This window comes from Vulpes vulpes, chromosome 1 (genome assembly GCF_048418805.1).
Source record: "Vulpes vulpes isolate BD-2025 chromosome 1, VulVul3, whole genome shotgun sequence".
NCBI classification, from domain to species: Eukaryota; Metazoa; Chordata; class Mammalia; order Carnivora; family Canidae; genus Vulpes; species Vulpes vulpes.
The window spans coordinates 10,146,510-10,169,366 of NC_132780.1; the positions used below are offsets into that span (position 1 = coordinate 10,146,510).

The following is a 22,857-nucleotide window of genomic DNA, read 5'->3' on the forward strand; positions in this document are numbered from 1 at the left end:
CCCCGCGCCCTAAAGCCCTAAGGCTCTGGTCAGGTTGTCCTCTCCTTTGCCTGTTACAGAAACAACTAAGATGAGGTGATGAGAGTAATTTTGGCAAGCTAGATTGTTTGTTCCTCCCGTACCCGTGCCCCGGAGACTGCAGGGTGGGTCGCTGGTGGTTTCTTGGCAGGGCGGTCCTAGCATTTGAGTCAGGCTCATGAAGGGGCAGCCCCCAGCCTAGCCGAGGAGAGGGGCGGAGCTCTGAGGGGTTGTGAGCCAAGATGGCGGTGGCGGCGGCGGCAGCGAGGGTCTGGGGCTCGAGTCGAGGTTTGGGCCAGGCTGGTCTCCTGCTCCTGCGCCGGCCTTGGGCTCGGGGGCTGGCTAGATCTGTGAGTACCTGGGGAGTTTTTCCCGAGGGAGAACAGGGATGTCAACGCCGTCTTCCGACGTGGGGTCCGTGCAGGGAGTGAGCGGAGGGCTGTCACAGAAGGGACCGGGGCTGAGAGAGCTGCTCCGTGAGGACCTTCGGGAAGAACTTCCACTCCCTCAGGAGAGGAGAAGTGAGGCAGCTCCTCTGTGGGCCCGGAGAGAGGGAGACAACTTGGAGAGAGAGACGGAGTTCCGCTTTAGTTGCCACTCATGCCCACGGGGGGCCGCGTGGAGGGACACGGTAGGACGGCGAGGCATTGCCCCGCAGGCGTTGGAGACTGCGACTGCCCGAGGCTGAGGCTTCTGGGTGTGGCTCCCCCTCAGGAAGGAGAAAGAGAGATCAGGTTCTCCGACGCGGGCTTTTATAGTGCGCTGCGTTTGTTTTACTACTGTTCTTTTTTTTTTTTTTTTTGAGATTTTATTTATTCATGAGAGCCAGAGAGAGGCAGAGACACAGGCTGAGGGAGAAGCAGGCTCCCTGCAGGGAGCCTGATGGGGGACTCCATCCCAGGACCCCAGGATCAGGACCAGGGCGGAAGGCAGACGCCCAACCACTGAGCCACCTGGTCATCCCACCCACATTTCTGGGTAACACTTGAGAGATGCCTCAATTCTTATCAAAAGTGTCAGAATTCCCTTGGGTTGATGCTGCAAACTGTAAGTTCACACAGCGGAAGTCTAACTGGAAGCTCGTTCAGAGGGAGAGAGGCCTTGGGCTGCGGAAGAACCATGAACTGAAATTTCCCAGGTCAGAGAGTAGTGTTTGGGAAGGCGGGTTCCTGTCCCCCACATGCTGGACAGAGGACTGCCCCTCCGGACCTCAAACAGAGGGGCGCGTTCCCCTTTCTAAAATGCTAACTGACCGCATCCTAGGGTTGTGGTAAAAATCAAGTATGTAATGTGCTGAGAACTGGACCTGGTATTTGATACAAGCAATAGGAATGTTGGTCACTGTTGTTGAAAGTGAGGGTGGAGGGAAGGGAGAGAAACTGACCTTGGAGATCAGGAGAAGAAAGGAGGTGACCTTGGTCGGACCTGAACAGGTGAGGGCCCTTGGTGGGAAAAGCGCCAAGATTTTGTGGGGTTGGGTCTGACCCTCTGATTCCCTAATCCATTAGGGAAGGAAGATAGAATCTATGGGAAGACACTTTAGGGAGAAGAGCAGGGAAGGAGCGGGGGAGAGAGGATGGGCCAGGTTTGAGAGGAGGGAGAATAGATAGGAAAAGGAGTCCTCAAAGCAGGTGATTATGGGAGGGTTCCTGGAGCAGGCTGGGGGTGGGGTAGCCTCGTGCCTTTAGGCGGTTCTTTGTCACTTTTTTTTGGAACAATCAGATCCTGCCTGTCCAATCCCAGTCCTCCTTAGTCCATTGGCTGGGCCTGTGGGGAGGAGGTGGGCAGGACTAGGGCAGAAAGTAGGTAAAGGTCATTTGAGGCTGATTAAATGTTTCCTTCCTGGTTCCCTCTCCCTATTACTTTTCCCTCTGGACTCCCCTCTTTTTGGTGGGTGATGGGATAGGGGTTTTGGAGGGGTCTTTCAGATATCTACCTTTTATATTTTATTTTAAATTTATATATTAAAAGTTTTAAAAATATTTTATTTATTCATAGAAACAGAGAGAATGAGAGGTAGAGACACAGGCAGAGGGAGAAGCAGGCTCCATGCAGAGAGCCTGACGTGGGACTTGATCCAGGATCTCCAGGATCATGCCCTGGGCTGCAGGCGGCGCTAAACCGCTGCGCCACGGGGGCTGCCCTAAATTTATGTATTTTTTATAGTCTTTGTTTTTTGTTTTTTTTTTCTTCCCCACTTTTATTTTTCCCACTTATTTTTTGAAAAAGATTTTATTTATTTATTCATGAGAGACACAGGCAGAGGGAGAAGCAGGCTCCATGCAGGGAACTAGAGTCTTATGCTCTACCAACAGAGCCATCCAGGCACCCCTCTCCTACTTCTTTTTTCTAAGATTAAAAAGGAGACTTTTGAGTGAAGGGAAGGAGTAATGGCATTTAGTCAAAAGATTTTATTTTATTTATTTTTTTTTCTTAAATTTTTATTTATTTATGATAGTCACACAGAGAGAGAGAGAGAGAGGGGCAGAGACATAGGCAGAGGGAGAAGTAGGCTCCATACACCGGGAGCCTGACGTGGGATTCGATCCCGGGTCTCCAGGATCGCGCCCTGGGCCAAAGGCAGGCGCCAAACCGCTGCGCCACCCAGGGATCCCCTCAAAGAAGATTTTAAATAAGTATTTTAAATTTTTATTTATTTAGAGAGAGAATGAGAGAACACACGTGCACATGAGTGGGGTTGAGGGCAGAGGGAGAAGCAGACTTCCCACTGAGCAGGGAGCCTGATTTGGGGCTCCATTCCAGGACCCCAGGATTATGACTTGAGCCCAAGGCAGGGGGTCAACCACTGAGCCATCCAGGCATCCCTAATCAATTTAGGGGTTGATTATGGACCAGGATCTATCCACTGGAACATTTTGCGACGATGATGAAGTTTTGGATCTGTGCTGTCCAGTACAGTAGCCACTTAACTACACATGGCGACTGAGCTCTCAGAATGTGATTAATATGGCCCAGGAACTGACATTTTCATTTTTTCTAATTTTAATGAGTTTAAGTCGCCACAAGTAGCTGGTGGCTGCCACATTGGATGGTGCAGTTTCAGCCCATCAAGGCTGAGCCCAGAGATAGTGCTTTGGAGGAAGGTTGAGAGGCTGTGTTGTAGCTGACGGATGGGTTGTTGGTGCAGGGGGGTTGGGGGAAAGGCTGGGGCTGTCTGACTTCATCTCTGCCTGCTTACCTCTCCCCATTCATCGCTTTCTTGACTAAACACCCTGTAGCTCAGGGAGGCATTTGCCTGGTCCTTCCTCCCTCCTTCCCCCTCCAGTTGATAGCAGATGTTTTAGTGCTCAGGGAGAAGAGGAGAAAGGAAACCTAATTGTCAAGGAGTCCTGAGTCTCTCAGCCACCACCCCAGAAAGCAAGAGGGACCCCAGCCATGTCACTTCACTTCTTTGAGCTTAGCAGGGGGGATGACTGGAGTCCCTCCTCTGGGAGGGAGGGAACACCTAGAGTTCAGTCTGTGTGGATCATCAGTGATGATGTTTCTTCCACCCAGCTGTCGGAGGCAGCCTGTTGGGGACCCCAGTGCTCTAGCGCCCTGTGCATTATCTCCCAAGTGGTGGTGCCCAGTGTGTGCTGAGGCACGAATGGAGATGGTCATTACCAGTTCCTAACCATATGGGTCCATCTCCCTCTTGACTGGTGTCTGAAGGAACTAGCCTGCGTTTTTCACATCAGGAAATGCTTTATGATTTACACTGCCATTGCACACCATTATTCTATCTAATACAGCCACACTGCAAGGTGTTTTCTCCTATGATGAGTGGGGAAACCGAGGCCCAGAGAGGTGAGGTCTGAACTTGGAGTTCTGGACTCTGAAGCCCAGTTTCTCCCCATAGTACCAGGCTGCCAGGAGAAGCCATAGGGCTTTGGTTCAAGTCTTACAATATGCTGCTGAGTCTGGCCTTGGTGTGTATGAGCAGCTTCTGCCTGGGGCCTTCCGGGCTGGAGAAGCTGGGGTGGAGGGGCCAGCCTCAGTTCTCACTGTGCCCTTCCCTCCCTGAGCTTTAGCCCCACTGGTCCTTTTTCCTTCCCTTGGATAAGCTCTGTCCACCTGGAGGCCTTTGTAGGAATATGGTCCTTTAAGTGTCGGCTGAGGGCCACTTCCTCAGAGAAGCATTCCTGACCCCTTCCCCCCTACCCCGTCCCCCAATGTCCATCTGTATAATGGGGACAGCAGTAGTACCACCCTCAGAGGTGTGAAGATGAAGGGAAATGGTTCTTAGGAGGCACTTCCCATGTATCCCAAGCATTCAGTAAGGTCTCAAAAGTGGGGGGCTGCAGTTCTTCTCCGGGGATAGTAAATCTGGTGTGGTCAGAGAAAGGATGTCCTCCCTCGGGGCTTTCCACTAGCAGTGCCCCAGGCGGCGTAGTGCTGTGGAAGCCCCTGGGTCTGAGTGACCTTAGCTATCTTAGATGCAGAGGACTCAGTTCGCTGGCACATCCACAAAACTGTCCACGACTGGACCCCACCTTTCTCTCCAGGCTCCTAAGGCAGCTGTAGTCAGGCTGCCTGGCTTCATAGGCTGACATCATTCGTGATCTCCCTGCCCTTGAACGAGTCCCTTTACCTCTCTGAGACTGGGGCCATCTCTGTTCTACAGAAGTGAGGCAGTAGTGCCTGCCTCACTGGGTTCAGAGAGCACAGAAGTGTCAAGGAAGTGCTTTATGTGGCACTGAGTTAGCTCTTGTTACTAACTTGCCACAGCCTTACAGGTCCCCAGGGTCTCCCAGTATCTCTCCTCTTGCCTCGGCCTTTGTAGTTCCAGGGGACTGGCACCTTCCTCCCCTTTGTCTCTGCCTGGCTCACCCCTGCTGGTCCAGCAGGCCTCAGCAAAATTCCCCTTCTCCAGAAAGGTTTTCCTCATGTTCCTTCTGATGCTGGTAGCACAAGTTCCACCTAGAGCCCCAGTAGGTACTTTGTACCCACCTCACCCCAGGCCTGTGGAGTAGCAGTTCTCATCCTTTCCACAAGGGGACGCAGGCTCAGGGACACGCAGGGACGCTGCTGCTGGAAAGGAGACCGAGCAGGCAGTTTAGCCCTGGAGTCCGTCACCCTGCCCTGCTGCGTGGTCAACCATTTGGCTGTCGTGGCCCTGACTGTAACCTATGTGTTCAGGGTTGGTCACCTGGCTCTCACTCGCCTCCAGCCCGTTCAGGGCCTGGCCTGGTGCTATTTGGTAGCTACCTGCTTGACAGTAAGGATCATCAAATACAATACGAGCTGCCTGTGTTTGCTGAGTGTTGGTTATGTGCAGGGCTCCAGGCTGAGTGCTCTGCACACACCACCTCCTTTCGTCCCCGTCATGACCTGTGAGATTGGTGGTCATACCCCAGCTTCTGGAGGAGGAAACAGGCTCAGGGAGCTCTAGTTATGCAGTCAGGAGGCTGCAGTCTACTCTGCAGGGAGTCTTAACCTTAACCTTGGCAGCCGCACCAGAGGAAGTAGCCCCGCAGGGGGCACCTCAGTACCTGCTGGGCAGTCGGACCATCCAGAGCAGGCCTCTCTGTTTCCTGTGTGGCCAGAGGGGATTAGCAGGAAAGCTTTGTGCAGATCTCTGTAGCCTCTGCCATTGTAAGTTACTGGCCACCAGGACAAAGCCATCCCCACCCCCCACCTCAATCTGAAGAAAAAGTGGGTGGAGTCACATCCTTCCTCGTGGGCATTTTACCACCCCTCCCAAGGGGGAGCATTTCCTCAGGGCTGGCCGCTCACCCAGTGAGCACAGCGCCCCAGCGTTTCCACAGGCCCAGGAAGGAAAGGCCCCCCCCTGCACTCCCACAAGGCCTGAGGCCAATGTGGGGGTGCGCCAGGGTGCCCGGATGGCAGCTCTCCAGTCTCCGGAGGCAGGCAGAGTCCTGCCCTGACAGCCCAGTCTGTTTTCAGTCCTCTGCCTTCTGCTGGCCCCTAAGCTGCCGCCCTTGGGTTCCATGGTCTGCTGCTACACTCCGGTGTGTCCTGCTGCCAGACCTTCTCCCCAGTTCTTCCCTGTCCTCTTCCCAAAGAGCCAGTCATTTTCTGTTTCCCGTTCCTAGCCATCTGAGATTTTTATTTTCCTTTTTACCAAGTTTTGACCTCATAATATGTCCCATGCCTGTCCTGAGCCTTTTGTGTGCCTCATGTCAGGAACTTTCTGCAACAGCCCTATGCAGCCTTTCCACGGATGGGGAAATTCACAGGGACAAGGTGGTTTTTGTTGTTGTTGTTGTTTATTTGTTTTTTAAAGATTTTATTTATTCATGAGAGACACAGAGAGAGAGAGAGAGGCAGAGACACAGACACAGGCAGAGGGAGAAGCAGGCTCCATGCAGGGAGCCCAACACGAGACTCGACTCCGGGATCACGCCCCGAGCCAAAGGCACACACTCAACCGCTGACCTACCCAGGTATCCCAGGGACAAGGTGTTTTGCAGAGAACCACACAGTGAGCTAAGATCCTGGCACCCACGTCAGTTGGCCTGAGGCCAGCGAACCTAACTGTTCATTCATCTGTCCCTTCATTAATGGCCTGTCCAATGTCTGCTGTGTCAGCCGAGTTGGACCCGCTCCCTGCCTTCACTGAGCTTGTGGTCTGTGTGGGAGGCAGTCACAGACTGCAGATCCTCCAGGGGGACGGAAAGAAAAGGTCTGACAGGGTGGGTGCTCAGGAGGGGAGAGGCGTGCAGGTGGCCAGCGTTCAGCTGCTTCCCTCACAAGCGCAAGGGGAGAAGTCTGCTGCCCGTTGTCAGGCCTGGACCTGCCCTGCCATGGGGAGTGTCATTTCCTTGATTTCCTCAGAGCCACAAATGCAGATAAATGCCCCGGTGCTCATACTTCCCCCCTGGATGCTCAGATGCTCTCCTGGGCAATGAAAGGAGGGGGAGTGGGTGGCATACCTGGACACACCCGTGTGAGATCTAGCGCCTGGAGGACTGGGCCACGCTTGTTGAGCTCCTCTTGGAAGTGAAGCCTCAATCACTGGTGGCCCTGGGCAGGGAGCTGTAGATGAGCAGGCCATGACCGGGGCAGCAGTGGCAGTTGGGGTGAGGAGCAGGGCCTTGGGGTCTGAATGTGAGCCCAGCCTGAATTGGAAAGCTCAGTCCTGACTCACAAATTTTTAGCTCTGGTGCAGGTGATTTTTGCCTCCCAATATCTTGGCTTCCTCCTCAAGGGCCATCGTAGGTATTTTGTACCTCAGAAACGCTCTGAGCACTCAGTGAAGTTGTGGGTACAGAGCTCAGCTGGCAGCCAGCAAGTCCTTGATGCAGGGGAGCAGTGGCAGTGGTGAGACTTGTTGAAGGCTGCCTAGCTCCAGGGCCGAGAAATGGGGTTGGTACACATCCCATAGCACCTTGAGGCTTCTCAGTGATCTTACCCAGGGCTTTCCCAGCCAGCTGAGGAGGTGCTGTGCCCCCCACAGGGCCCCTTCAGCCACTCTCTGGGATCCGCAAGTGATATCCAGTCCCTCACTTTCTGCCTTTTGCATGTTCTGTGACCCCGGCCTCTGGGGCTCCTTCCCTGACTTCTAGCTGTCCCCGGCTCTCAGCTCTCAGGTTGCTTCTTTAGAAACTGGCTCCTTTCCGCTCTGCCATGTTCAAGGCTTCTTTCTGGCAAAGACGAATCAGCCTCAGCCATACTTGCTGGGCAGCAGTGACAGATGTCTTGCTTCTTTTAGGTCCCCAGAACACAGCACAAGGCTCGGAACAAAGCAGGTGCTTAAATATTTGTTGAAGGAGTCAGTCTGGGCCTGGAGGATGGGGGTTAGGACTGGAGTTCGGAGATCACTGAAGTGTGGAAGTTTGCCGGGGGGCCAAGGGGTAGGGCATGACAGATATTCTAGTGAAGAGGTGGGTGCAGCCCTGTGGGGGTAGAAGTGACAGTTAATACTTTCCCAAGCATTTGCTCAACTTCTAAGTCCTCTCCTGTTGTGTATGATCTCCCTTAAGCGTCACGGCAGCTCCATGAGGTGGTCTCCCTTTTACAGATGAGAAAGGAGAGACTTGGAGAGGAGAAGTCACTTTCCTATGGTCACCTAGCAAGGGATCTGAACCCAGGCAGGCCGACCCTTGAAAGCTCACAGACGTGCTCTATTCTGGGCAGCTGCTCTGGTTGTGCAGAGTCAGCGAAGAGCCCATCTGGCCAACTTGAGGGCACTGGGTGTGTGTGTGTGTGTGTGTGTGTGTGTGTGTGTGCGCGCGCCTGTGGTGGCAGTGGGAGACAGAGAGGGGGTGTCTGGCCAGACTGGGGGGGCCTTTGATGCCTAGAGTTTGGGCCTCTGGGAGAATGGCTGCTGGTTCTTGAGCCAGCCACTACTCTACTGAGTGGTTTGATCCTTACAGCCACCCTGTAGGATAGAGCGTATCTGTGCCCAAATATTACAGATGAGGAACCAAGACATAAAGAAGTTCTAGTAACTTGCCCAAGGTCACACATGAAGAACGTGGTAGAGCTGGGATCCACACCCTGTGCGTCAGGCCCCAGGATCTTCTGGGGCCGTTGGTGGCTTAACCACCAGGCCATATTGCCTGCTGCTATGAGGTCGAGTCAGGGGAACCTCTGCTGCTCCTGACATGGGTATCCCCATCACCACCCTCTTCTCTCTCTCCCCAGCACCCCCAGAGACAGGAGCAGCAGCACTTCCCGTCCCTGGATGACAAGCCCCAGTTCCCGGGGGCCTCAGCGGAGTTCATAGACAAGCTAGAGTTCATCCAGCCCAATGTCATCTCTGGGATCCCCGTCTACCGCGTCATGGACCGGCAGGGCCAGATCATCAACCCCAGCGAGGATCCCCACGTGAGAGGCCCCCTCCTTCCCACCCTGTGCCCCCCACGCCCAGGTCCCTTGTCCATCTCCTCTCTGATCCCAGCTGCCCCACATCTGTCTGTGCCTCCATCCGCAGCTGCCCCAGGAGAAGGTGCTCAAGTTCTATAAGAGCATGACTCTGCTCAACACCATGGACCGCATCCTCTACGAGTCCCAGCGGCAGGTGCGTGGACTCAGGTTGGCGCTGGGGGGTGCTGGGAAAGACGCGAGGTCACCCTGCCTGTTGTTGGGCCAGAAGATAACTCCCAAGGAGGAGAAGGTGGGATGGAGATCCTTTGTCTTGGGATGCTTAGAGTTCTTGGAGCTCTGTTGGTACTCTGAAGGAGGAGTGTGGGAAGGGTGCTGCAGGGGGATGGACCAGATCTCTAAAAAACCCTCCTATGTTCCAGGCTCGGGGCATGGCTGTGCTGGGAAGGGACAGGCAGGAAGACTTGATGGGCCTTTCACTTGGGAGCTCACAGTCCTGAGAAACAGAGTGACCCTCTGTGCTTCCTGGGGTGCCCATGTCAGATGTGCTGTGAGCCTCAGCCGTGTCCGTATCCGTGGGCAGAGACCCGGTCAGAGCAGTGTCAACAAAGAGACCATTTATTGACTCAAATAACTTCAAGTCCAGAGGGTCCTGTTTCAGGTGTAGCTATATCCAAGATGCTCAATGTTATTAGACCTGTTTCTCTGTCCAAGTGTCTTTTCTACTGTCTTGGCTTCCTTCATTCTCAGGCAGCAGTGATCTCTGGAAAGTCTAGGCTCCAGGACAGGTGGCAGAGAAGGGATCAGGGTAGGGGCTCTAGAGCAGGACTTTATAACTGAAGTCTTCCTTTGGTCACTCTCTAGCTTTGTGGCCCTGGGAAGGTTGCTTACTCTGTCAGGTCTTTAGTTTTCTCGTCTGTACTTCATTCATGGCATTGGCTTAAAGACAAGTGGTGGCATATGTAATGGCCTCAGGAAGAGCGACACTGGTGTTTAGCCAGCACACAGTAGATATTAGCTGTTATCACCCTGCCACCTCACAGCAATTACCCTTTCTGCTTAGCAGTAGAGATAGAATGTCTGCTTCCTAATGTTCCAGCAAAAGGCCAGGATTAATGCTCACTGCCTGGGCTTTGGTCACAGACCCTGCTGTGAGCCTGCCCCTGGCCAGGAGGACCATGTGTCCATCCCTGGAAATCAAGTAAAGATAGCAGTGGAATCTGTCCCGCCCAGGGGTTTCTGTGGGAAAGGGGGGAAGGACGTTGGGCAGTGGCCACCCAAGGGCCCAGGAGTAGGTCAGGAGTAGGGGTGGGCTTGAGAATCTGCATTTGTGTCACCCCCCCAGACCATCCCCCTTGGACTAAAGCCTGAGGCCCAGTGGCTAGGGCAGTTCTGACCAGACTCCCTCTCACAGGACATTATGTGCAAGTTTTTCCAAGTTAGGGTAGTACCTGTACCCTGAAACTTGCTCAGAAACTTCCCATGGCTCTCACAGCCCACAGGGGCAGGTCTGGCCCTTCCTGTTCCCCTGTGGCCTCAGCTCTCTGCACCCCTCTCCACAGCCTTATCACTAGGCCAGGCCACCCCTCCCACCCTCTCAACATGCCCGGGCTCCTTCCTGCCTGTGTTGGCTGCACAAACGGGCTTTGGAATCCAGCCAATATGGGTCCAGTCACAGCTATGACTTTGGGCAGCGATGTTTCCCATCTCTGCCTCAGTCTCTTCAGGATGTTGACAAGTGGGGATAGCAAGGTAGGGGTAGGGATTCTGTGAGGCCCAGCACATAAAGCCCCTTGTCCACTGGCTGCCACAGAGGAGGCCTCAGTAAGATCAACTCATATGTCAAGGCTCAGCTTGTATTAGCTAGGCTTCTCTTTAGCTGTAACTAACGGACCTCCCCTTGAGCTCCCTCCAAATCCCAACAGAAACAAATGCAATAGCTTAAACAGATTAGTTGGGTTTTTGTCTTCTATAAAGTAATTCTGAGAACAGGTGGTTTGGGGCTGGTATGGTGGCACCACGATGTCACTGGAGACCCAGCTTTGGCTTCTAGCCTCAAGGGCCCTTCATGAACCAAATGGCCGCTGGAGCTCCCTCCATCATGCCTCATTCCAGGCAGGAAGTGAAGGAAGCTGGCAGGTCAGACATGGCATGTCCCAGGTATCTCCTCATACTCCCCTTTCTAGAACTCTGCAGACCGTCCCACCCAGTAGCATCTGACACTGCACTGGTCCCTCCCAGCTACAAGGGAGCCCAAGCCCAAAATGTGGTCTTTTTTTTTTTTTTTTTTTTAAGATATTTATTTATTTATTCATGAAAGACAGAGAGAGGCAGAGACATAGGCAGAGGGAGAAGCAGGCTGCGTGCAGGGAGAATGATGTGGGACTCAATCCCAGGATCCTGGGATCACGCCCTGAGCCAAAGGCAGATGCTGAACCACTGAGCCACCCAGGTGTGCCCAAAATGTGGTCTTTCCATCCAGGCAGTTGCTGCCTGTGGAATGAGGTCTCGGTTAGCAAATGGGAAGGGAGGTGGGATACTGGGGAGGCAAACTGTGACCTCTGCCACCAGCCAGGTCCTGTTTCCTGGGTGGGAGGGCACTCAGGCTCCTCCCACAGCACTCTTCACAGCTCTCCCAGACCTTAAGCAGCCAGCATCCGCCCACGTGGCTGTGGGAGGTCAATTAACTTTTAATTGGCTCCCCACTTAGAAGAAGGTAGTATTCATCTAGTTCTCCCACCACATGGAAAGCCATCCCTGTAGAACACATGAGGACTGGGCAGAGGGCTCTTTCACCTGAGCTCTCACTGTTCACATGGTGCTGGGGAGCCTAGTTCTGGCTCTATGCCAGAGGTTCTCCAACTCTCCAGCTGGACTTCACTTTTTAGCCCCAGATCTACCTGGCTTCTTGCCTTTTATGTCGTACACCAAATTCAGCCTGTCCAAACTTGACCTGGGCGACCTTTTCCCTTAGAGCGGTTTTCAGCAAAGGGTGCCACCATCTACCCATCTGTTCAAACTGGAGACCTGCTTCTCCTTCCTGTCTCCTTTCTCTGCCTCACCGAACTTTCTCCCATCTAATTTACTTTGTCCCTGTGGGTTTAGTTAGAAATCCATTCTGCTACTTGGTGCCACATCAGGAGCCCAGACTTCCTACCTTTCTGCTTTACCATCGTGGGCGAGTTGGTTTTCATCCCACACTTGTTGCCTCATTGTCACAAGATGGCTGCCCCTGGTCCAGCCTCACAGCTGTGTGCCAGGCAGAAGAAGGACTGGCGCCAGCTACACCCATCTCTTTTTTATCAAGAAAGCAAAAGCAGACCTGCACTTAAGTCTCTGGCCAGAACTGTGTCCCGCAGCTACCTCTGGTTATAAGGGAGATTGGGAACCTGATGTTTGACTTTTCCAGGCTCTGAGATTGGGGGGCTCAGGAGAAAGGAGTCCATTCAGGGCACTGGTGTGGCCAGCTGGTAGGGTCTGCTGCTCCCTGGCGCTCTGACTCTGCTTAAGACTCACCCCTCTGCTCCTCCTGCCATGGCCAGGCCAGGCCAGGCCACCACCCCCTCCTGCTTGGCTGGGCTGCATTCCATCCCGTCTCCACCATCCCTTTCCCACCTGACTGCCAGAGAGACCTTTCTAAATGGTCACTCCCCTGAGGAGAGCCGTGGGTGCAGTTCTCAAGGTAAAATTCAGGTGTGCCATTCACAGCTTTCCTGGTATTGCCTCTCCCACGTTGCCTGTCCGCACTCCTCCCACTTACTATCCCAGCCATTCCTGCCTCGTGGCCTTTACTGCTTCCTCTGCCTGGAAGCCTGCATCTACTCCCAGCTTTGCTGGGCTCAGGCCTTTCTCCTTGGTGCCCCTCGTGGTGGGCTGGACAGCCATGTGGGCTTCCCTATCACAGCTCCATCACTCTGGTTTTCACCAATCTGGCAGTTCTGTGAAGGTGGGAGCCCCAGTGGGGCCAGCCCAGGAAGTGTCTGGTGATTGATGAAGTCTCCAGAAGTTGGTTCAGTTATTTGGATGGTTCCCTGCCATTGGCCAACATAACTGAGCCCAGGCCCTCCTGCACCCCCCAGGGCCGGATCTCCTTCTACATGACCAACTATGGCGAGGAAGGGACGCATGTGGGGAGCGCAGCAGCCCTGGACAACACGGACCTGGTGTTTGGCCAGTACCGGGAGGCAGGTATGTCTGCTCTCCAGATTCTGGAGGCCTGAGTCTGTGGTCCCCACGGAGGCAGGTCAGCCCAGTGCCTCCTGGTGGGAAGGCTAGTCTCACATCAGCTAGCCATGTGCTGGTCCAGGAGCAGCGTGATGCCACAGAGGTCTAAGGAGCTGGAGGAAGAGCTTTCCGAGCAAGAAAGAGTGAAGCCGGGGGCAGGAGTTTGTGGAGGCAGGCTTCCTCCATCTGGAGGCCAGGCAGCACTGTACGGAAGAGCCTGTGCTAGTGGCTGCTCCATGCTCTGCCGGCTACCAGCTGTCAGATTTGGGGCAAGTCCGTTCCCTTCTGTGAGCCTCCGTGTTCTGGTCTCCGATACAGAACTGATGATGGTACTGTGACCCCTGCCCTGGGGGTGCTGGTAGCATGCAGTCAGGACAGGCCTGGCTCCAGGGTGGGCACACACGGGGACCCATCCATAGTATGGGGCACTCCTGGCCTCTCCCAAGCACCGTGCCCTTTAGGGAGCAGAGCAGGTGGGAGGGACCTGGCAGCTCCAGGGAGGATCTGGCCCCTTCTGAGTGAGTGAGTGACAGGAGGGAAGGGTTGGAGAGGAGATGGAAGTATGAAGCAGACCCATGAGCACTGAGGGGTGATGGGGGGGATTCGTGGGGCAGGGGATACAAAGCCATCAGCACATGGCCTGGCACTGGGTAAGCGCTCAGAGTTGGAGACGATGTGCAGGCCTCTCACCTGCACCCTCACCCTCACTTCAGCAGGGATGCAGGCTGGTGGGGCAAGCTGGTCCACGGCGGTCCTTGGCTGCCCTGCAGGAGGGAGCCCTCCTGTGCTGAGGCCTCTGCAAGGAGCCCCTGAGTCTGAGCAGCTGTGTGGGATGCACAGTCGCTGGGGAAGGAACTACTGAATCCTGTACCTGGCCTTGACTCAGCAGCCACTCCCCTCTCTCAGTCCCCAGTGATGAAGTGGGGAGAGCAACGGTGCTCAGACCAGTAGCTGGCACTCACTGAGCTCTCATAGGCTACGGTGCTGTTCTAAATGCTGGAAGCAGTGGGGGCTCTACTGCCTTTTACTTGCCTAGACCCCGCTGGAGGAAGGAGCCGCCCAGCAGCCATGTTTCCTTGTCTGAGTCAGGTGATAGAAAGCCCGGGACATGTAGTCCCAGTACCCAGGCCACATGCCTTATGGGGTGGAGCAGGGGTCTCCAGGAGTCAGCCCTCACTCACTGCGTACGCGGGGCTGTTTGGTATGAACCAAGGATGTACATGGATTGCCGACCATGGTAACTGGGCAGGAAGGGACACTCGTGAAGAGGAGCTCAGAGACCGCACCGTTTCCATCTAGAGCAGTAGTTGCCACAGGGCCTGCGGTTTCCTGGGCCAAGTCAGAACCACCCAGGCCCTGGGGCCAGGACGCTATGTTTGTAATGTCCCCACCCACTGATTCTCATGTGGTGGGCCACGGACCGCATTGTGAGGAAGCCCCTTCCACACAGCTCCCTTTTCCTGTTTCAACCAGAGCATCCCCCCTTTGATCTGTTTTATATACGGTGTGGGCACTCTGTGTGAGTGTGTGTTGCATGACAGGAAATCCCACATCTAGTTACATGAATGGTGAAAGCTGAAGTCACGCCCAGCGCTCCTCACCCCAACCTCCATTTCAAGTGCAAGCTTGCAGAGCCAATTGTCTGGGCGATGCTTACTGTGTGTGTGGGTGTGGGGTATCTCGGAGGTGGCACCCCATTAGCTGGTAAATAGACCTACTCCCTTCCACCGCCTACCCTGCTCTTCTGCAGGCTTAGTCGTGAAATGCAAGTTTTGTGTGGCCCCGGGCACTCTACTCCACCACTTGTCACTTCGTGGTGTGACCTCAAGCTGGTTAAGGGAGCTCTCCTACCTCAGTTTCCTCATCTGTAAATGAGAATAATCTCACCACCCTCAGGGGGTTGTTGTTAATCAAGTTAACCTCTGGAAAGTGCTTGGGATGAAGGCGCCTGTCACGAAACATTATTCTCATATTGTGGTTAATTTTTTTTTTTCAAGATTTTATTTATTTATTTATGAGAGACACATAGAGCCAGAGAAACAGGCAGAGGGAGAAGCAGGCTCCCTGCAGGGAGCCCAGCCTGGTGCAGGACTTGATCTCAGGACCCTGGGATCAGGACCTGAGCCGAAGGCAAATGCTCAACCACTGAGCCACCCAGGCATCCCTCATATTGTAGTTATTCAGGGAAGATGTGCACAGCCTGCACAGAATGTGACTCCTGTAGAATGTGACCCCCATTATGTCACCATGTGAAGAAAGAGTTCCTTTAGTAAAGGAAAAGATTTGGAAATGCCTGCGCCAGCCAGCTGCTCTGTAATGCTCAGGTTCTGGGTGTTTCTACCGGTGTCCTGGAACCCCAGCCTGGCCCCTCAGGTGCAGGTGTGACAATCCCCTCCCTTTTCAGGTGGCCCATAGTGGGTCATTGCTCATCCCAGGACCATCTCAACCAACTCCTGTCCTCTGACTTAGCAGGCAAGACCCCCTACACCCAGAGCGGTTCCGTTTGGTGGTGAGGGTTTGTTTGAAGGAAGGATTTTACCATCATAAGCAGATTCAAATATTGTCTCTCTGGTTCAGAAGTTGTGCACCAGCAGCCTGTAGTTTTGTTTGGTTAAGAGAATGACTTCTGAAGTAATTTTATTAGTTGAAACAGAAACAGCAGGTAGTTTCTCATTAAAAAAAAAACAACAACTGTAAGCCAGATTTTGCCTTCTTTTGAAGACCTGGGCCACCCAGCATCCCTGAGCAGCTGTCAGGTGGCTGGAACACTGACCTCCCTTTGGGGACAGGCCTATGCTTTCTAGTCTGCCCCCCTGCCTGGTTGCCACAACCATCTGAATCTCCCCTGTAGGTTGAGGCCAGTTCCTTTCCGGTACCACCAGGGAGGACAGGGAGCCAGAGCCTGGACAGAAAGAAGCGTGTCCTGGGACACCCCCATTCCCCCCCCCCCCCCCCCGCCTCCCCGCAGGCTCACACAGCTGCCTCCCCCCTCCCCCCAGGTGTGCTCATGTACAGAGACTATCCCCTGGAGCTGTTCATGGCCCAGTGCTACGGTAACGTCAGCGACCCGGGCAAGGGGCGCCAGATGCCCGTGCACTACGGCTGCAAGGATCGCCACTTCGTCACCATCTCCTCTCCATTGGCCACGCAGATCCCGCAGGGTGAGGACTCGGCCCCTTTGCATCCCTTGTGGGGGTCAGAACGCTGGTCCGGTTCCAGGCTTTACAGACTCCGTTCATCTGGGAGCCCCTTCAGGAGAGCCCTGGCGTCCTAGACTGTATCCCATCCCGTTCATTCATCCGCTCACCCTCACCGGCACAGCAGCTGTGCATGACTAAGCGGATACCAACTTCCTTGCCAAGGGTTGCCCGGCAGGCAGTGAGGAGCAGGGACTCAGGTGTGGCTGTGGCCCCAGAGCTCGGGTCTTGCCCCCGACCCTGCTCTGCCTCAGTCCTTGGAGTTTGACTACCCCCGAAGCTTACTCTGGAAGTCCACAATACCTAGAACAGCTAGTCTTTTCCTCAAAAGTGACAGCTTGGGAAGTTGACCCCACAGGGGAGAGGCTTGCATCCACAGGCTTGGAGACCCTGGAGCCTGACCTTGCTCCCTGCCCTCTGGATCCTGCCATCCGGTTGGTTGAGGGGTCCAGGGTTGGGCTGGGCTCCGCCCCACAGTGACCAAGAATCACGCATTGGTGTGTCCCTGGGGCTCAGCAGTGGGCTGCTTGGAAAGCCCAACCTTACCTGTCAGTTCATAGTGCTCTGGGAATGAGGAGCTGTTTGCACCTCTGAGGTGGGAGGCAGGTAGGACGGCTTTGTGAGGGGATGTGGCACATTCCTTGAAGGTTGGTAGGATTTCCAGGAGGCTGGGCCCTGGCCCTTACCTTCCATTTGAGTGACCATTAAGCTGCTTAGTGGGCCAATATATGGAGTCCCTATTTGTAGGCTATCATGTGAGGCTCAGTGAACAAGAGACAGACAACACCTCAGCCCTCCTCCATGTGGGGGAGACCAGCAGTAAGCATGCAGGAGGGGCACTGGGAGCAGATCAGGGCTGAGAAGTCCTGCAGGGAGAAACAAAGCCGATAGGGAGTCCTGTGTGTGGCATGGAGGAAGGTGGGGGTCACACCACAGGTGGCATTTCAGTACAGACCAAGAGGAGCTGGGGAGGAAGCCACGTGGGGTCTTGAAGCAAGTGCTTGCTTGAGGGGCAGGAGGAGCCTGCGGAACTGGGGGCAAGGGGTGGGAGGTGGCGGCAGGATGGGCTTAGAGGTTCAGGAAGGGTTCAGATACAGGGGAAACTGGGCCTTTGACCTTTGCCTGGAGTGGAATGGGAGCCTTAGGAAAGAGAGCCCCTGGGGTGGAATGTCAGCCTGGTTCACACTTTGACCATTTTTAACTTGCATCTGGCCATCTGCCATCCTAGGGTAATGGGGTGGGGGTGGGGAGGCCAGTGAGGAGGCTCAGGCCTCCTCAGGCCTGGGAACTCAGGCCAGAGGTGACTGGTGGAGTAGATTGCCTTGAAAGAGGCAGAGGGCCGGGGTCAGATTCTAGCCAGGTTGTGAAGGTGGAAGAGGTGTGGGGGGTAGCACAGCCCGGAGTCAGAGGAGCCTGTGGAGCTGGAGAGGGCAGCGGCTGTCAGCTGAGAGGCAAGAGTAGGGTTGAGGCAGGTTGTGGGGTTGGGCGAGAGGTCAGAGCTGGGTGGGGTGGGGAGAGCATGTGGCTCTGCTCCTGCTCACCCCCTTCTCTCCCTACAGCGGTGGGGGCAGCCTACGCGGCCAAGCGGGCCAACGCCAACAGGGTGGTCATCTGCTACTTTGGGGAGGGGGCGGCCAGCGAGGGGGATGCACATGCCGGCTTCAACTTCGCCGCCACTCTCGAGTGCCCCATCATCTTCTTCTGCCGGAACAACGGCTATGCCATCTCCACGCCCACCTCGGAGCAGTACCGCGGGGACGGCATTGGTAGGGGCCCAGCAGGCTGCTCCCCAGTCTGCCTGCATGCCCTCCCTCCCACCCCCTGGGCCTTTTCCTCCTGGTGTTTGGAACAAGGAAGGTCATGGGAATGCTGTTTTGCTTGCTCCCCTTTCCTTCCCTCTCCCTGCTCTCTGCTCATTGTCCTCATCTGAGTCCCGGGGTCCAACCTGTCTCTCTGTCCCCACAGCTGCCCGAGGCCCGGGCTATGGCATCATGTCCATCCGTGTGGACGGCAACGACGTGTTCGCTGTGTACAATGCTACCAAGGAAGCCCGGCGGCGGGCCGTGGCAGAGAACCAGCCCTTCCTCATCGAGGCCATGACCTACAGGTGCCTGCCTCCCCTCTCTTCCCCTGCGGTCTTGACACCATCTCCCCTGCATTGGTCACTGTCCCCAGAACATGACCCCATGACCTGTGTTGGATCACCTTTGTTGCCTTTATTCTATTGCCATCCCTTCTCCTCTCATCCACCGCCCCCACCCCAGTCCTGACCCACAATGGGGGGCTTCAACCTGAACCTGGCCCTGTCCACTGGCAGGATCGGTCACCATAGCACTAGTGACGATAGCTCAGCCTACCGGTCAGTGGACGAGGTCAATTACTGGGACAAGCAGGACCACCCCATCTCCCGGCTGCGCCACTACCTGCAGAGTCGGGGCTGGTGGGATGACGAGCAGGAGAAGGCCTGGAGGAAGCAGTCCCGCAAGAAGGTGGGGGCCTCCTTCTGTTGGAAACCCATGCCTCAGGGGACATGTTCTGGGGTGGGAAATGGTGGAGAATCCTGGAAGGACTGGGGGACACGTTATTGGGAGGCTCAGGCATAGCCCAGTGATGCCCCTAAGTGTGGTCTGCTACAGTGGGCTGCCTATGTTCCTCTGCCGGTTCTATCTGTGTCCTTGGCACGATGCTTGCCCTCCACGCCCTCATATCTGAGCAGGGACATGGAGGACCATTGTTAGAGGGTAAGTGAGGGTTAGGTGACCTCGTTAGGGGCAGTGTGAGTGTCCCACCCGGGTCCACGCACGGCCCTCGATGGCCTAGGGAGCTGGGGCACTGTGCCCAGTGGTTAGGACCACCCTGGCTTGGGCCCCGAGGACATCACTGAGGCGCGTCCCCTCTGTGCCTTGGATTCCTTGCCTCTAAACTGCCTGCCGCCTAGGTCTGCTGAGAGGCTAAACCAATTCTTGCATTTAGGGCAGTGCCCAGTGGTGCAGGAGAGGAGAGGCCAACTTTGGGGGGAGTTGACGGGGTTGTTAGTTCTCACCACTGCCAGATCCTCATCTCTGTTTATATGGGAACCCAGGTGCTGGGGGGTAACCCCTCTCAAGCGCTGATATCCCACAGGCTGCATGTCTACTATCCCCCATCCCCCAGGTGATGGAGGCCTTTGAGCAGGCAGAGCGAAAGCCGAAGCCCAACCCCAACTTGCTCTTCTCAGACGTGTACCAGGAGATGCCCACCCAGCTACGCAAGCAGCAGGAGGCCCTGGCCAGGCACCTCCAGACCTACGGGGAGCACTACCCCCTGGACCACTTTGAGAAGTGAGGCCCACTCTTCCCCCACCTCAACTACCCCAAGGGGCAGCCCCACTCTGGGGGACCAAGGGAGTGGCAAGATGCTACCCTCCTTCCAGGGCCAGCTCCCTCCAAAATACTGGGGCCAGGGCTCCAGTCCCCCATCCCCACTCCTCCAGGCTGTTACCTGGGGGTGCTCCAGTGGCCCCTCTTTGCCTGTTACAGTGCCTTCTCCCAGGGGCTGGGCCAGGGTGCCTCCAGGACTGGAAGCCCCTCTGGGGTGGGCGTGGTGGGTCAGCCTGTGGAAGTCACTCCTCAAAGTGAGAGGTGGTCAGCAGGTGGCCAATAAACTCTGTATTTGGCTCTGTACCCCCTGCTGGTCTGTTCCCTGGAGATTGGGAGGTGGGAGGAGAGCCTAGCACGACTGGTTGGGGACCACCCCTTGTTTCCCCCTTCTACATAAAGGAGGTCAGGCTGTTGAGAGGTGTACTTCCCCCGGAAACTTCAGCAAGCTGGAGAGTCCGGTTCAGCAGACCGGGTGGGGGTGGGGGCCCTCCCGAAATGGTCTCCTGGTCTGCCTTAGGTGGAACAAGCAGCTGTTCAGCAACGTAACTGGGAGGCCATCAGAGCTGGCTCTGTTCAGTAAGAGTGAGGAGGGAGTCCAGTGTGAAGGTCAGGGTGCGGGTGAGCTCTACTCTTGTCAACTCCTCCGGGGCCCCACAGGCAGAAGGACGACTCTAGGTCTGGGTAGGGGGTACATATTTTTCAAAAACAAGAAGTAGAAACAGTCTGTTGCCTTCTGCTGCCCAGCTCCTTGCCTAGGGGGACCCAGAAAGGGCTCAGGCAGTCATGAGTCTAGGATTCCTCCCTCACACCAAAGCCCAGAGGGAGAAGCTGAGCCAGGGATGGGCACAGAGGTTCCGGCCAGGCCCACCCTCCCCTCCCCAGCTCTCCCGAGACTCAGCACTGGAGCTTAGGGTCCTGCAGCTGTTTCCAGAGTCGAATGCTGTTCTGGGGGCTGAGGGGCTGCGCCAGCAGCAGGTCCCGGAGAGTACAGGGGTCAGCAATGCGGTCTGCTGGCCAGGCTGTGAGGAAGCCTTTGTGATCCCTGGGTGCCAGGCCCAGGGCACGGAAGCACAACCCAGTGTAGACATCGTCGAAGGGGAAGGGGGCCACACGGGCTGCTGCCTGTAGCAGCCAGGGTGCCAGGCGCCCAGCAATGACATAGCCCCCTCCGCTTGCATAGGCTGGGTAGCCACCTTTAAAGAAAGATTTAGGCACGTAGAAGGGTCCTCCGGGCTTCCGGAAGGGTTTGGCTTGGGTAAACACCTCACCAAGGTAGAGGCCTCGGGCCCAGCTGGGTGGCAGGGCCTGCAGGTGGTCCAGAAGGGCAGGTGTGTGTACGAAGGCATCATCCCGAGCTTGCAGGATGAAGCTCACGCCCGGGCAGTGGCGGCCCAGCCACGCCAGCAGCAGCAAGTCTTTGAGCGTCTGATTGAAGGGGACGTCAAGAAAGTCCCAGAGCAGCAGGTCGCTGTAGCGGTGGCTCTCCCAGGTCACCAGGGAGCTCAGGTCAGGCCCCCCCTCACCCTCCGGCGACCCCAACAGGAAGAGCAGCCGGACTCCAGGCGCCGGACTCCCCCACGTCTCCCTCACAGCCTGCCGCTCCTCAAAGTGCCCTGGTTCTGACTTGACAGCCAGCAGCAGGTAGGGGACGTTGGTACCGGAGCAGCTGGCCACTTGGCCTCTGCCACTCCCTGGCCGCCACTGTGGGAAGCTCCGGCAGGCTGCTGACAGCAGGAAGCGCTGGAGGTCCGTGGGGTAGGAGGCAAAGTCTGGGATTTGGGCAGCAGCGGCAGCCCCCCAAGCCCGGCAGCCCCCTGGCTCAGCGCTGTCCCCCCTGGGCAGGGACCCCAGCTGCCACTGCTGCTGGTTCCAGTAAGCAGAGAGCAGTGGGCCAGTCTGGCCCAGCCGGGCAGAGAGGTTAGCTGGCAAGGTGGGCTCGGGGCTGGCTGGCGTGGGGCCTGGTGCCGTACCCCGGGGTCCCCAGTAGGCCTTGCTTAGCCGAGACTCGGATGTCCACTCGATATACACCTTGAGGCCCAGGAGCGTGAGCAGCGCTGACAGGCAGAGAAGGCACTTGGGGCAGCGCATGACCCGGAGCCTGGAAGGGGTGGCCGCGGGAGCTGCAGAGAAGCCACAGAGGCCTTTGGGGTGCAGGAATGGGCAGCAGTCTCCGCCAGCCCCCCTGTCCAGCCCCCTGTAACCGTTTCTCTTAGCCTCAGCCCCAGTCCCTAAACCCGCCCCCGCCCAGGACCTGGCTCTTCCCTATTCCTGGACCTCAGAACCTAGTTCCAGTTCTTTCGACACCCTGCTCTTTCAGCCCAGCCCAGCCTAGCCCAGCCCAGCCCCTTCTTCCGACCTATTCCGCAACCCTGCCCCAGGGACTGGGGACTGGGCCATTCTAGCCCCTCTTCGTTCCCTCACCGGGAATCAGAATCACAGGGTCAGCTCTTTCACCTTCTAGAAACCCAGCCTCCCTCGTTCCAACAATCCCCACCCCAGGGAAAGGGGGGCCGGGGACCTGCTCCCTCCTCTTTACCTCTGGGTACAGCTCCCGCCCGCGCCGCGTCCGGGCCCTCTGGTCAGGCCCTCCCTCGCTCCCTCCCTTCTGCCCCTGCTGTGCAGCGGTGCTGTAGTCGGAGCCCAGCCCAGCCAGTCCGGAGGGGCGGGGAGGGAGGCAGCCAGGGCCCCAGGGGCCGGGAGGGGCCGGGGCGGGGCGACGGAGGGGAGGAGAGGAGAAGGGAAGGGAGGAGAGGGAGGGGGGAGGGCAGGAGGCCAACCTGAGGGTTGGGGCTCTGGCGTGTTGGGGCTGGTTTTCTGGTGAGACAGTGGGGAGGTGCAGGGTGGCCAAGGCACAGATGGGGGACCCGGCGAGGCCTGGTGGGGAGAGCCAGGGGCCTGGGAGAGTTTGAGGGAGGGTGAGGCTGAGGGCCAGGCCCGAGCTGGGCTGGGCAGTAGCGAGATGGCCCAGGGACAGGCAGAGTCCCAAAGTGGCAGAGCTGGGCGGGGAGGTGGGGGGCTGGCGCCTGGCCGCTGCGGCGGCGGCACTGGCGGCAGTGAATGTGCTAAGGGGATGGGTCGGCTGTGCCAGAGATGGGGTGTGTTGTGGCCGCAGGAGTCGGTTGGCGGTGGGGAAGGGGCTGGTGGGGAGGAGAGATAGGCTGGGTAGTGGGGAAGGCAGGATGGGGGGAAACCTCCCCGGCAGGTGGGGGCAGAGAGAGGAGGGACGGAGGGGGAGGCGAAGAGAAGAGGGTAGGGAGAAAGGGTAGGGA

At 56.5% G+C, this 22,857-nt stretch overlaps 2 protein-coding genes across 2 annotated transcripts; one reads left to right on the forward strand and one right to left on the reverse strand.

The window, feature by feature from the left end:
• The first annotated feature begins 222 nt into the window (after positions 1-222).
• Positions 223-19,891, forward strand: BCKDHA (branched chain keto acid dehydrogenase E1 subunit alpha). Its single transcript, XM_026009966.2, has 9 exons — positions 223-368; positions 8,629-8,811; positions 8,918-9,004; positions 12,888-12,996; positions 16,032-16,193; positions 17,789-17,995; positions 18,195-18,336; positions 18,547-18,718; positions 19,383-19,891. Exons 1-9 carry the CDS (start codon positions 261-263, stop codon positions 19,551-19,553), a joined length of 1,341 nt encoding a protein of 446 aa, XP_025865751.1. The 5' UTR covers positions 223-260; the 3' UTR covers positions 19,554-19,891.
• On the reverse strand, positions 18,426-22,246 carry B3GNT8 (UDP-GlcNAc:betaGal beta-1,3-N-acetylglucosaminyltransferase 8). The gene is made up of 2 exons (XM_026009968.2): positions 22,125-22,246; positions 18,426-21,708 (listed from the first exon to the last, which is right to left on the reverse strand). The coding sequence occupies exon 2, from the start codon at positions 21,674-21,676 to the stop codon at positions 20,483-20,485; it is 1,194 nt and encodes a 397-aa protein (XP_025865753.1). The 5' UTR covers positions 21,677-21,708; positions 22,125-22,246; the 3' UTR covers positions 18,426-20,482.
• Between the last annotated feature and the right edge of the window lie 611 nt (positions 22,247-22,857).

Excerpts from the sequence above, each read along its gene's own strand:
- B3GNT8 (XM_026009968.2), bottom strand. The coding sequence starts at position 21,676 with ATGCGCTGCCCCAAGTGCCTTCTCTGCCTGTCAGCGCTGCTCACGCTC.
- BCKDHA (XM_026009966.2), top strand. The coding sequence starts at position 261 with ATGGCGGTGGCGGCGGCGGCAGCGAGGGTCTGGGGCTCGAGTCGAGGT. Across the intron at positions 12,997-16,031 it reads TGGCCAGTACCGGGAGGCAG|GTGTGCTCATGTACAGAGAC; the intron begins GTATGTCTGCTC and ends CCCTCCCCCCAG. Across the intron at positions 18,337-18,546 it reads ATCGAGGCCATGACCTACAG|GATCGGTCACCATAGCACTA; the intron begins GTGCCTGCCTCC and ends GTCCACTGGCAG.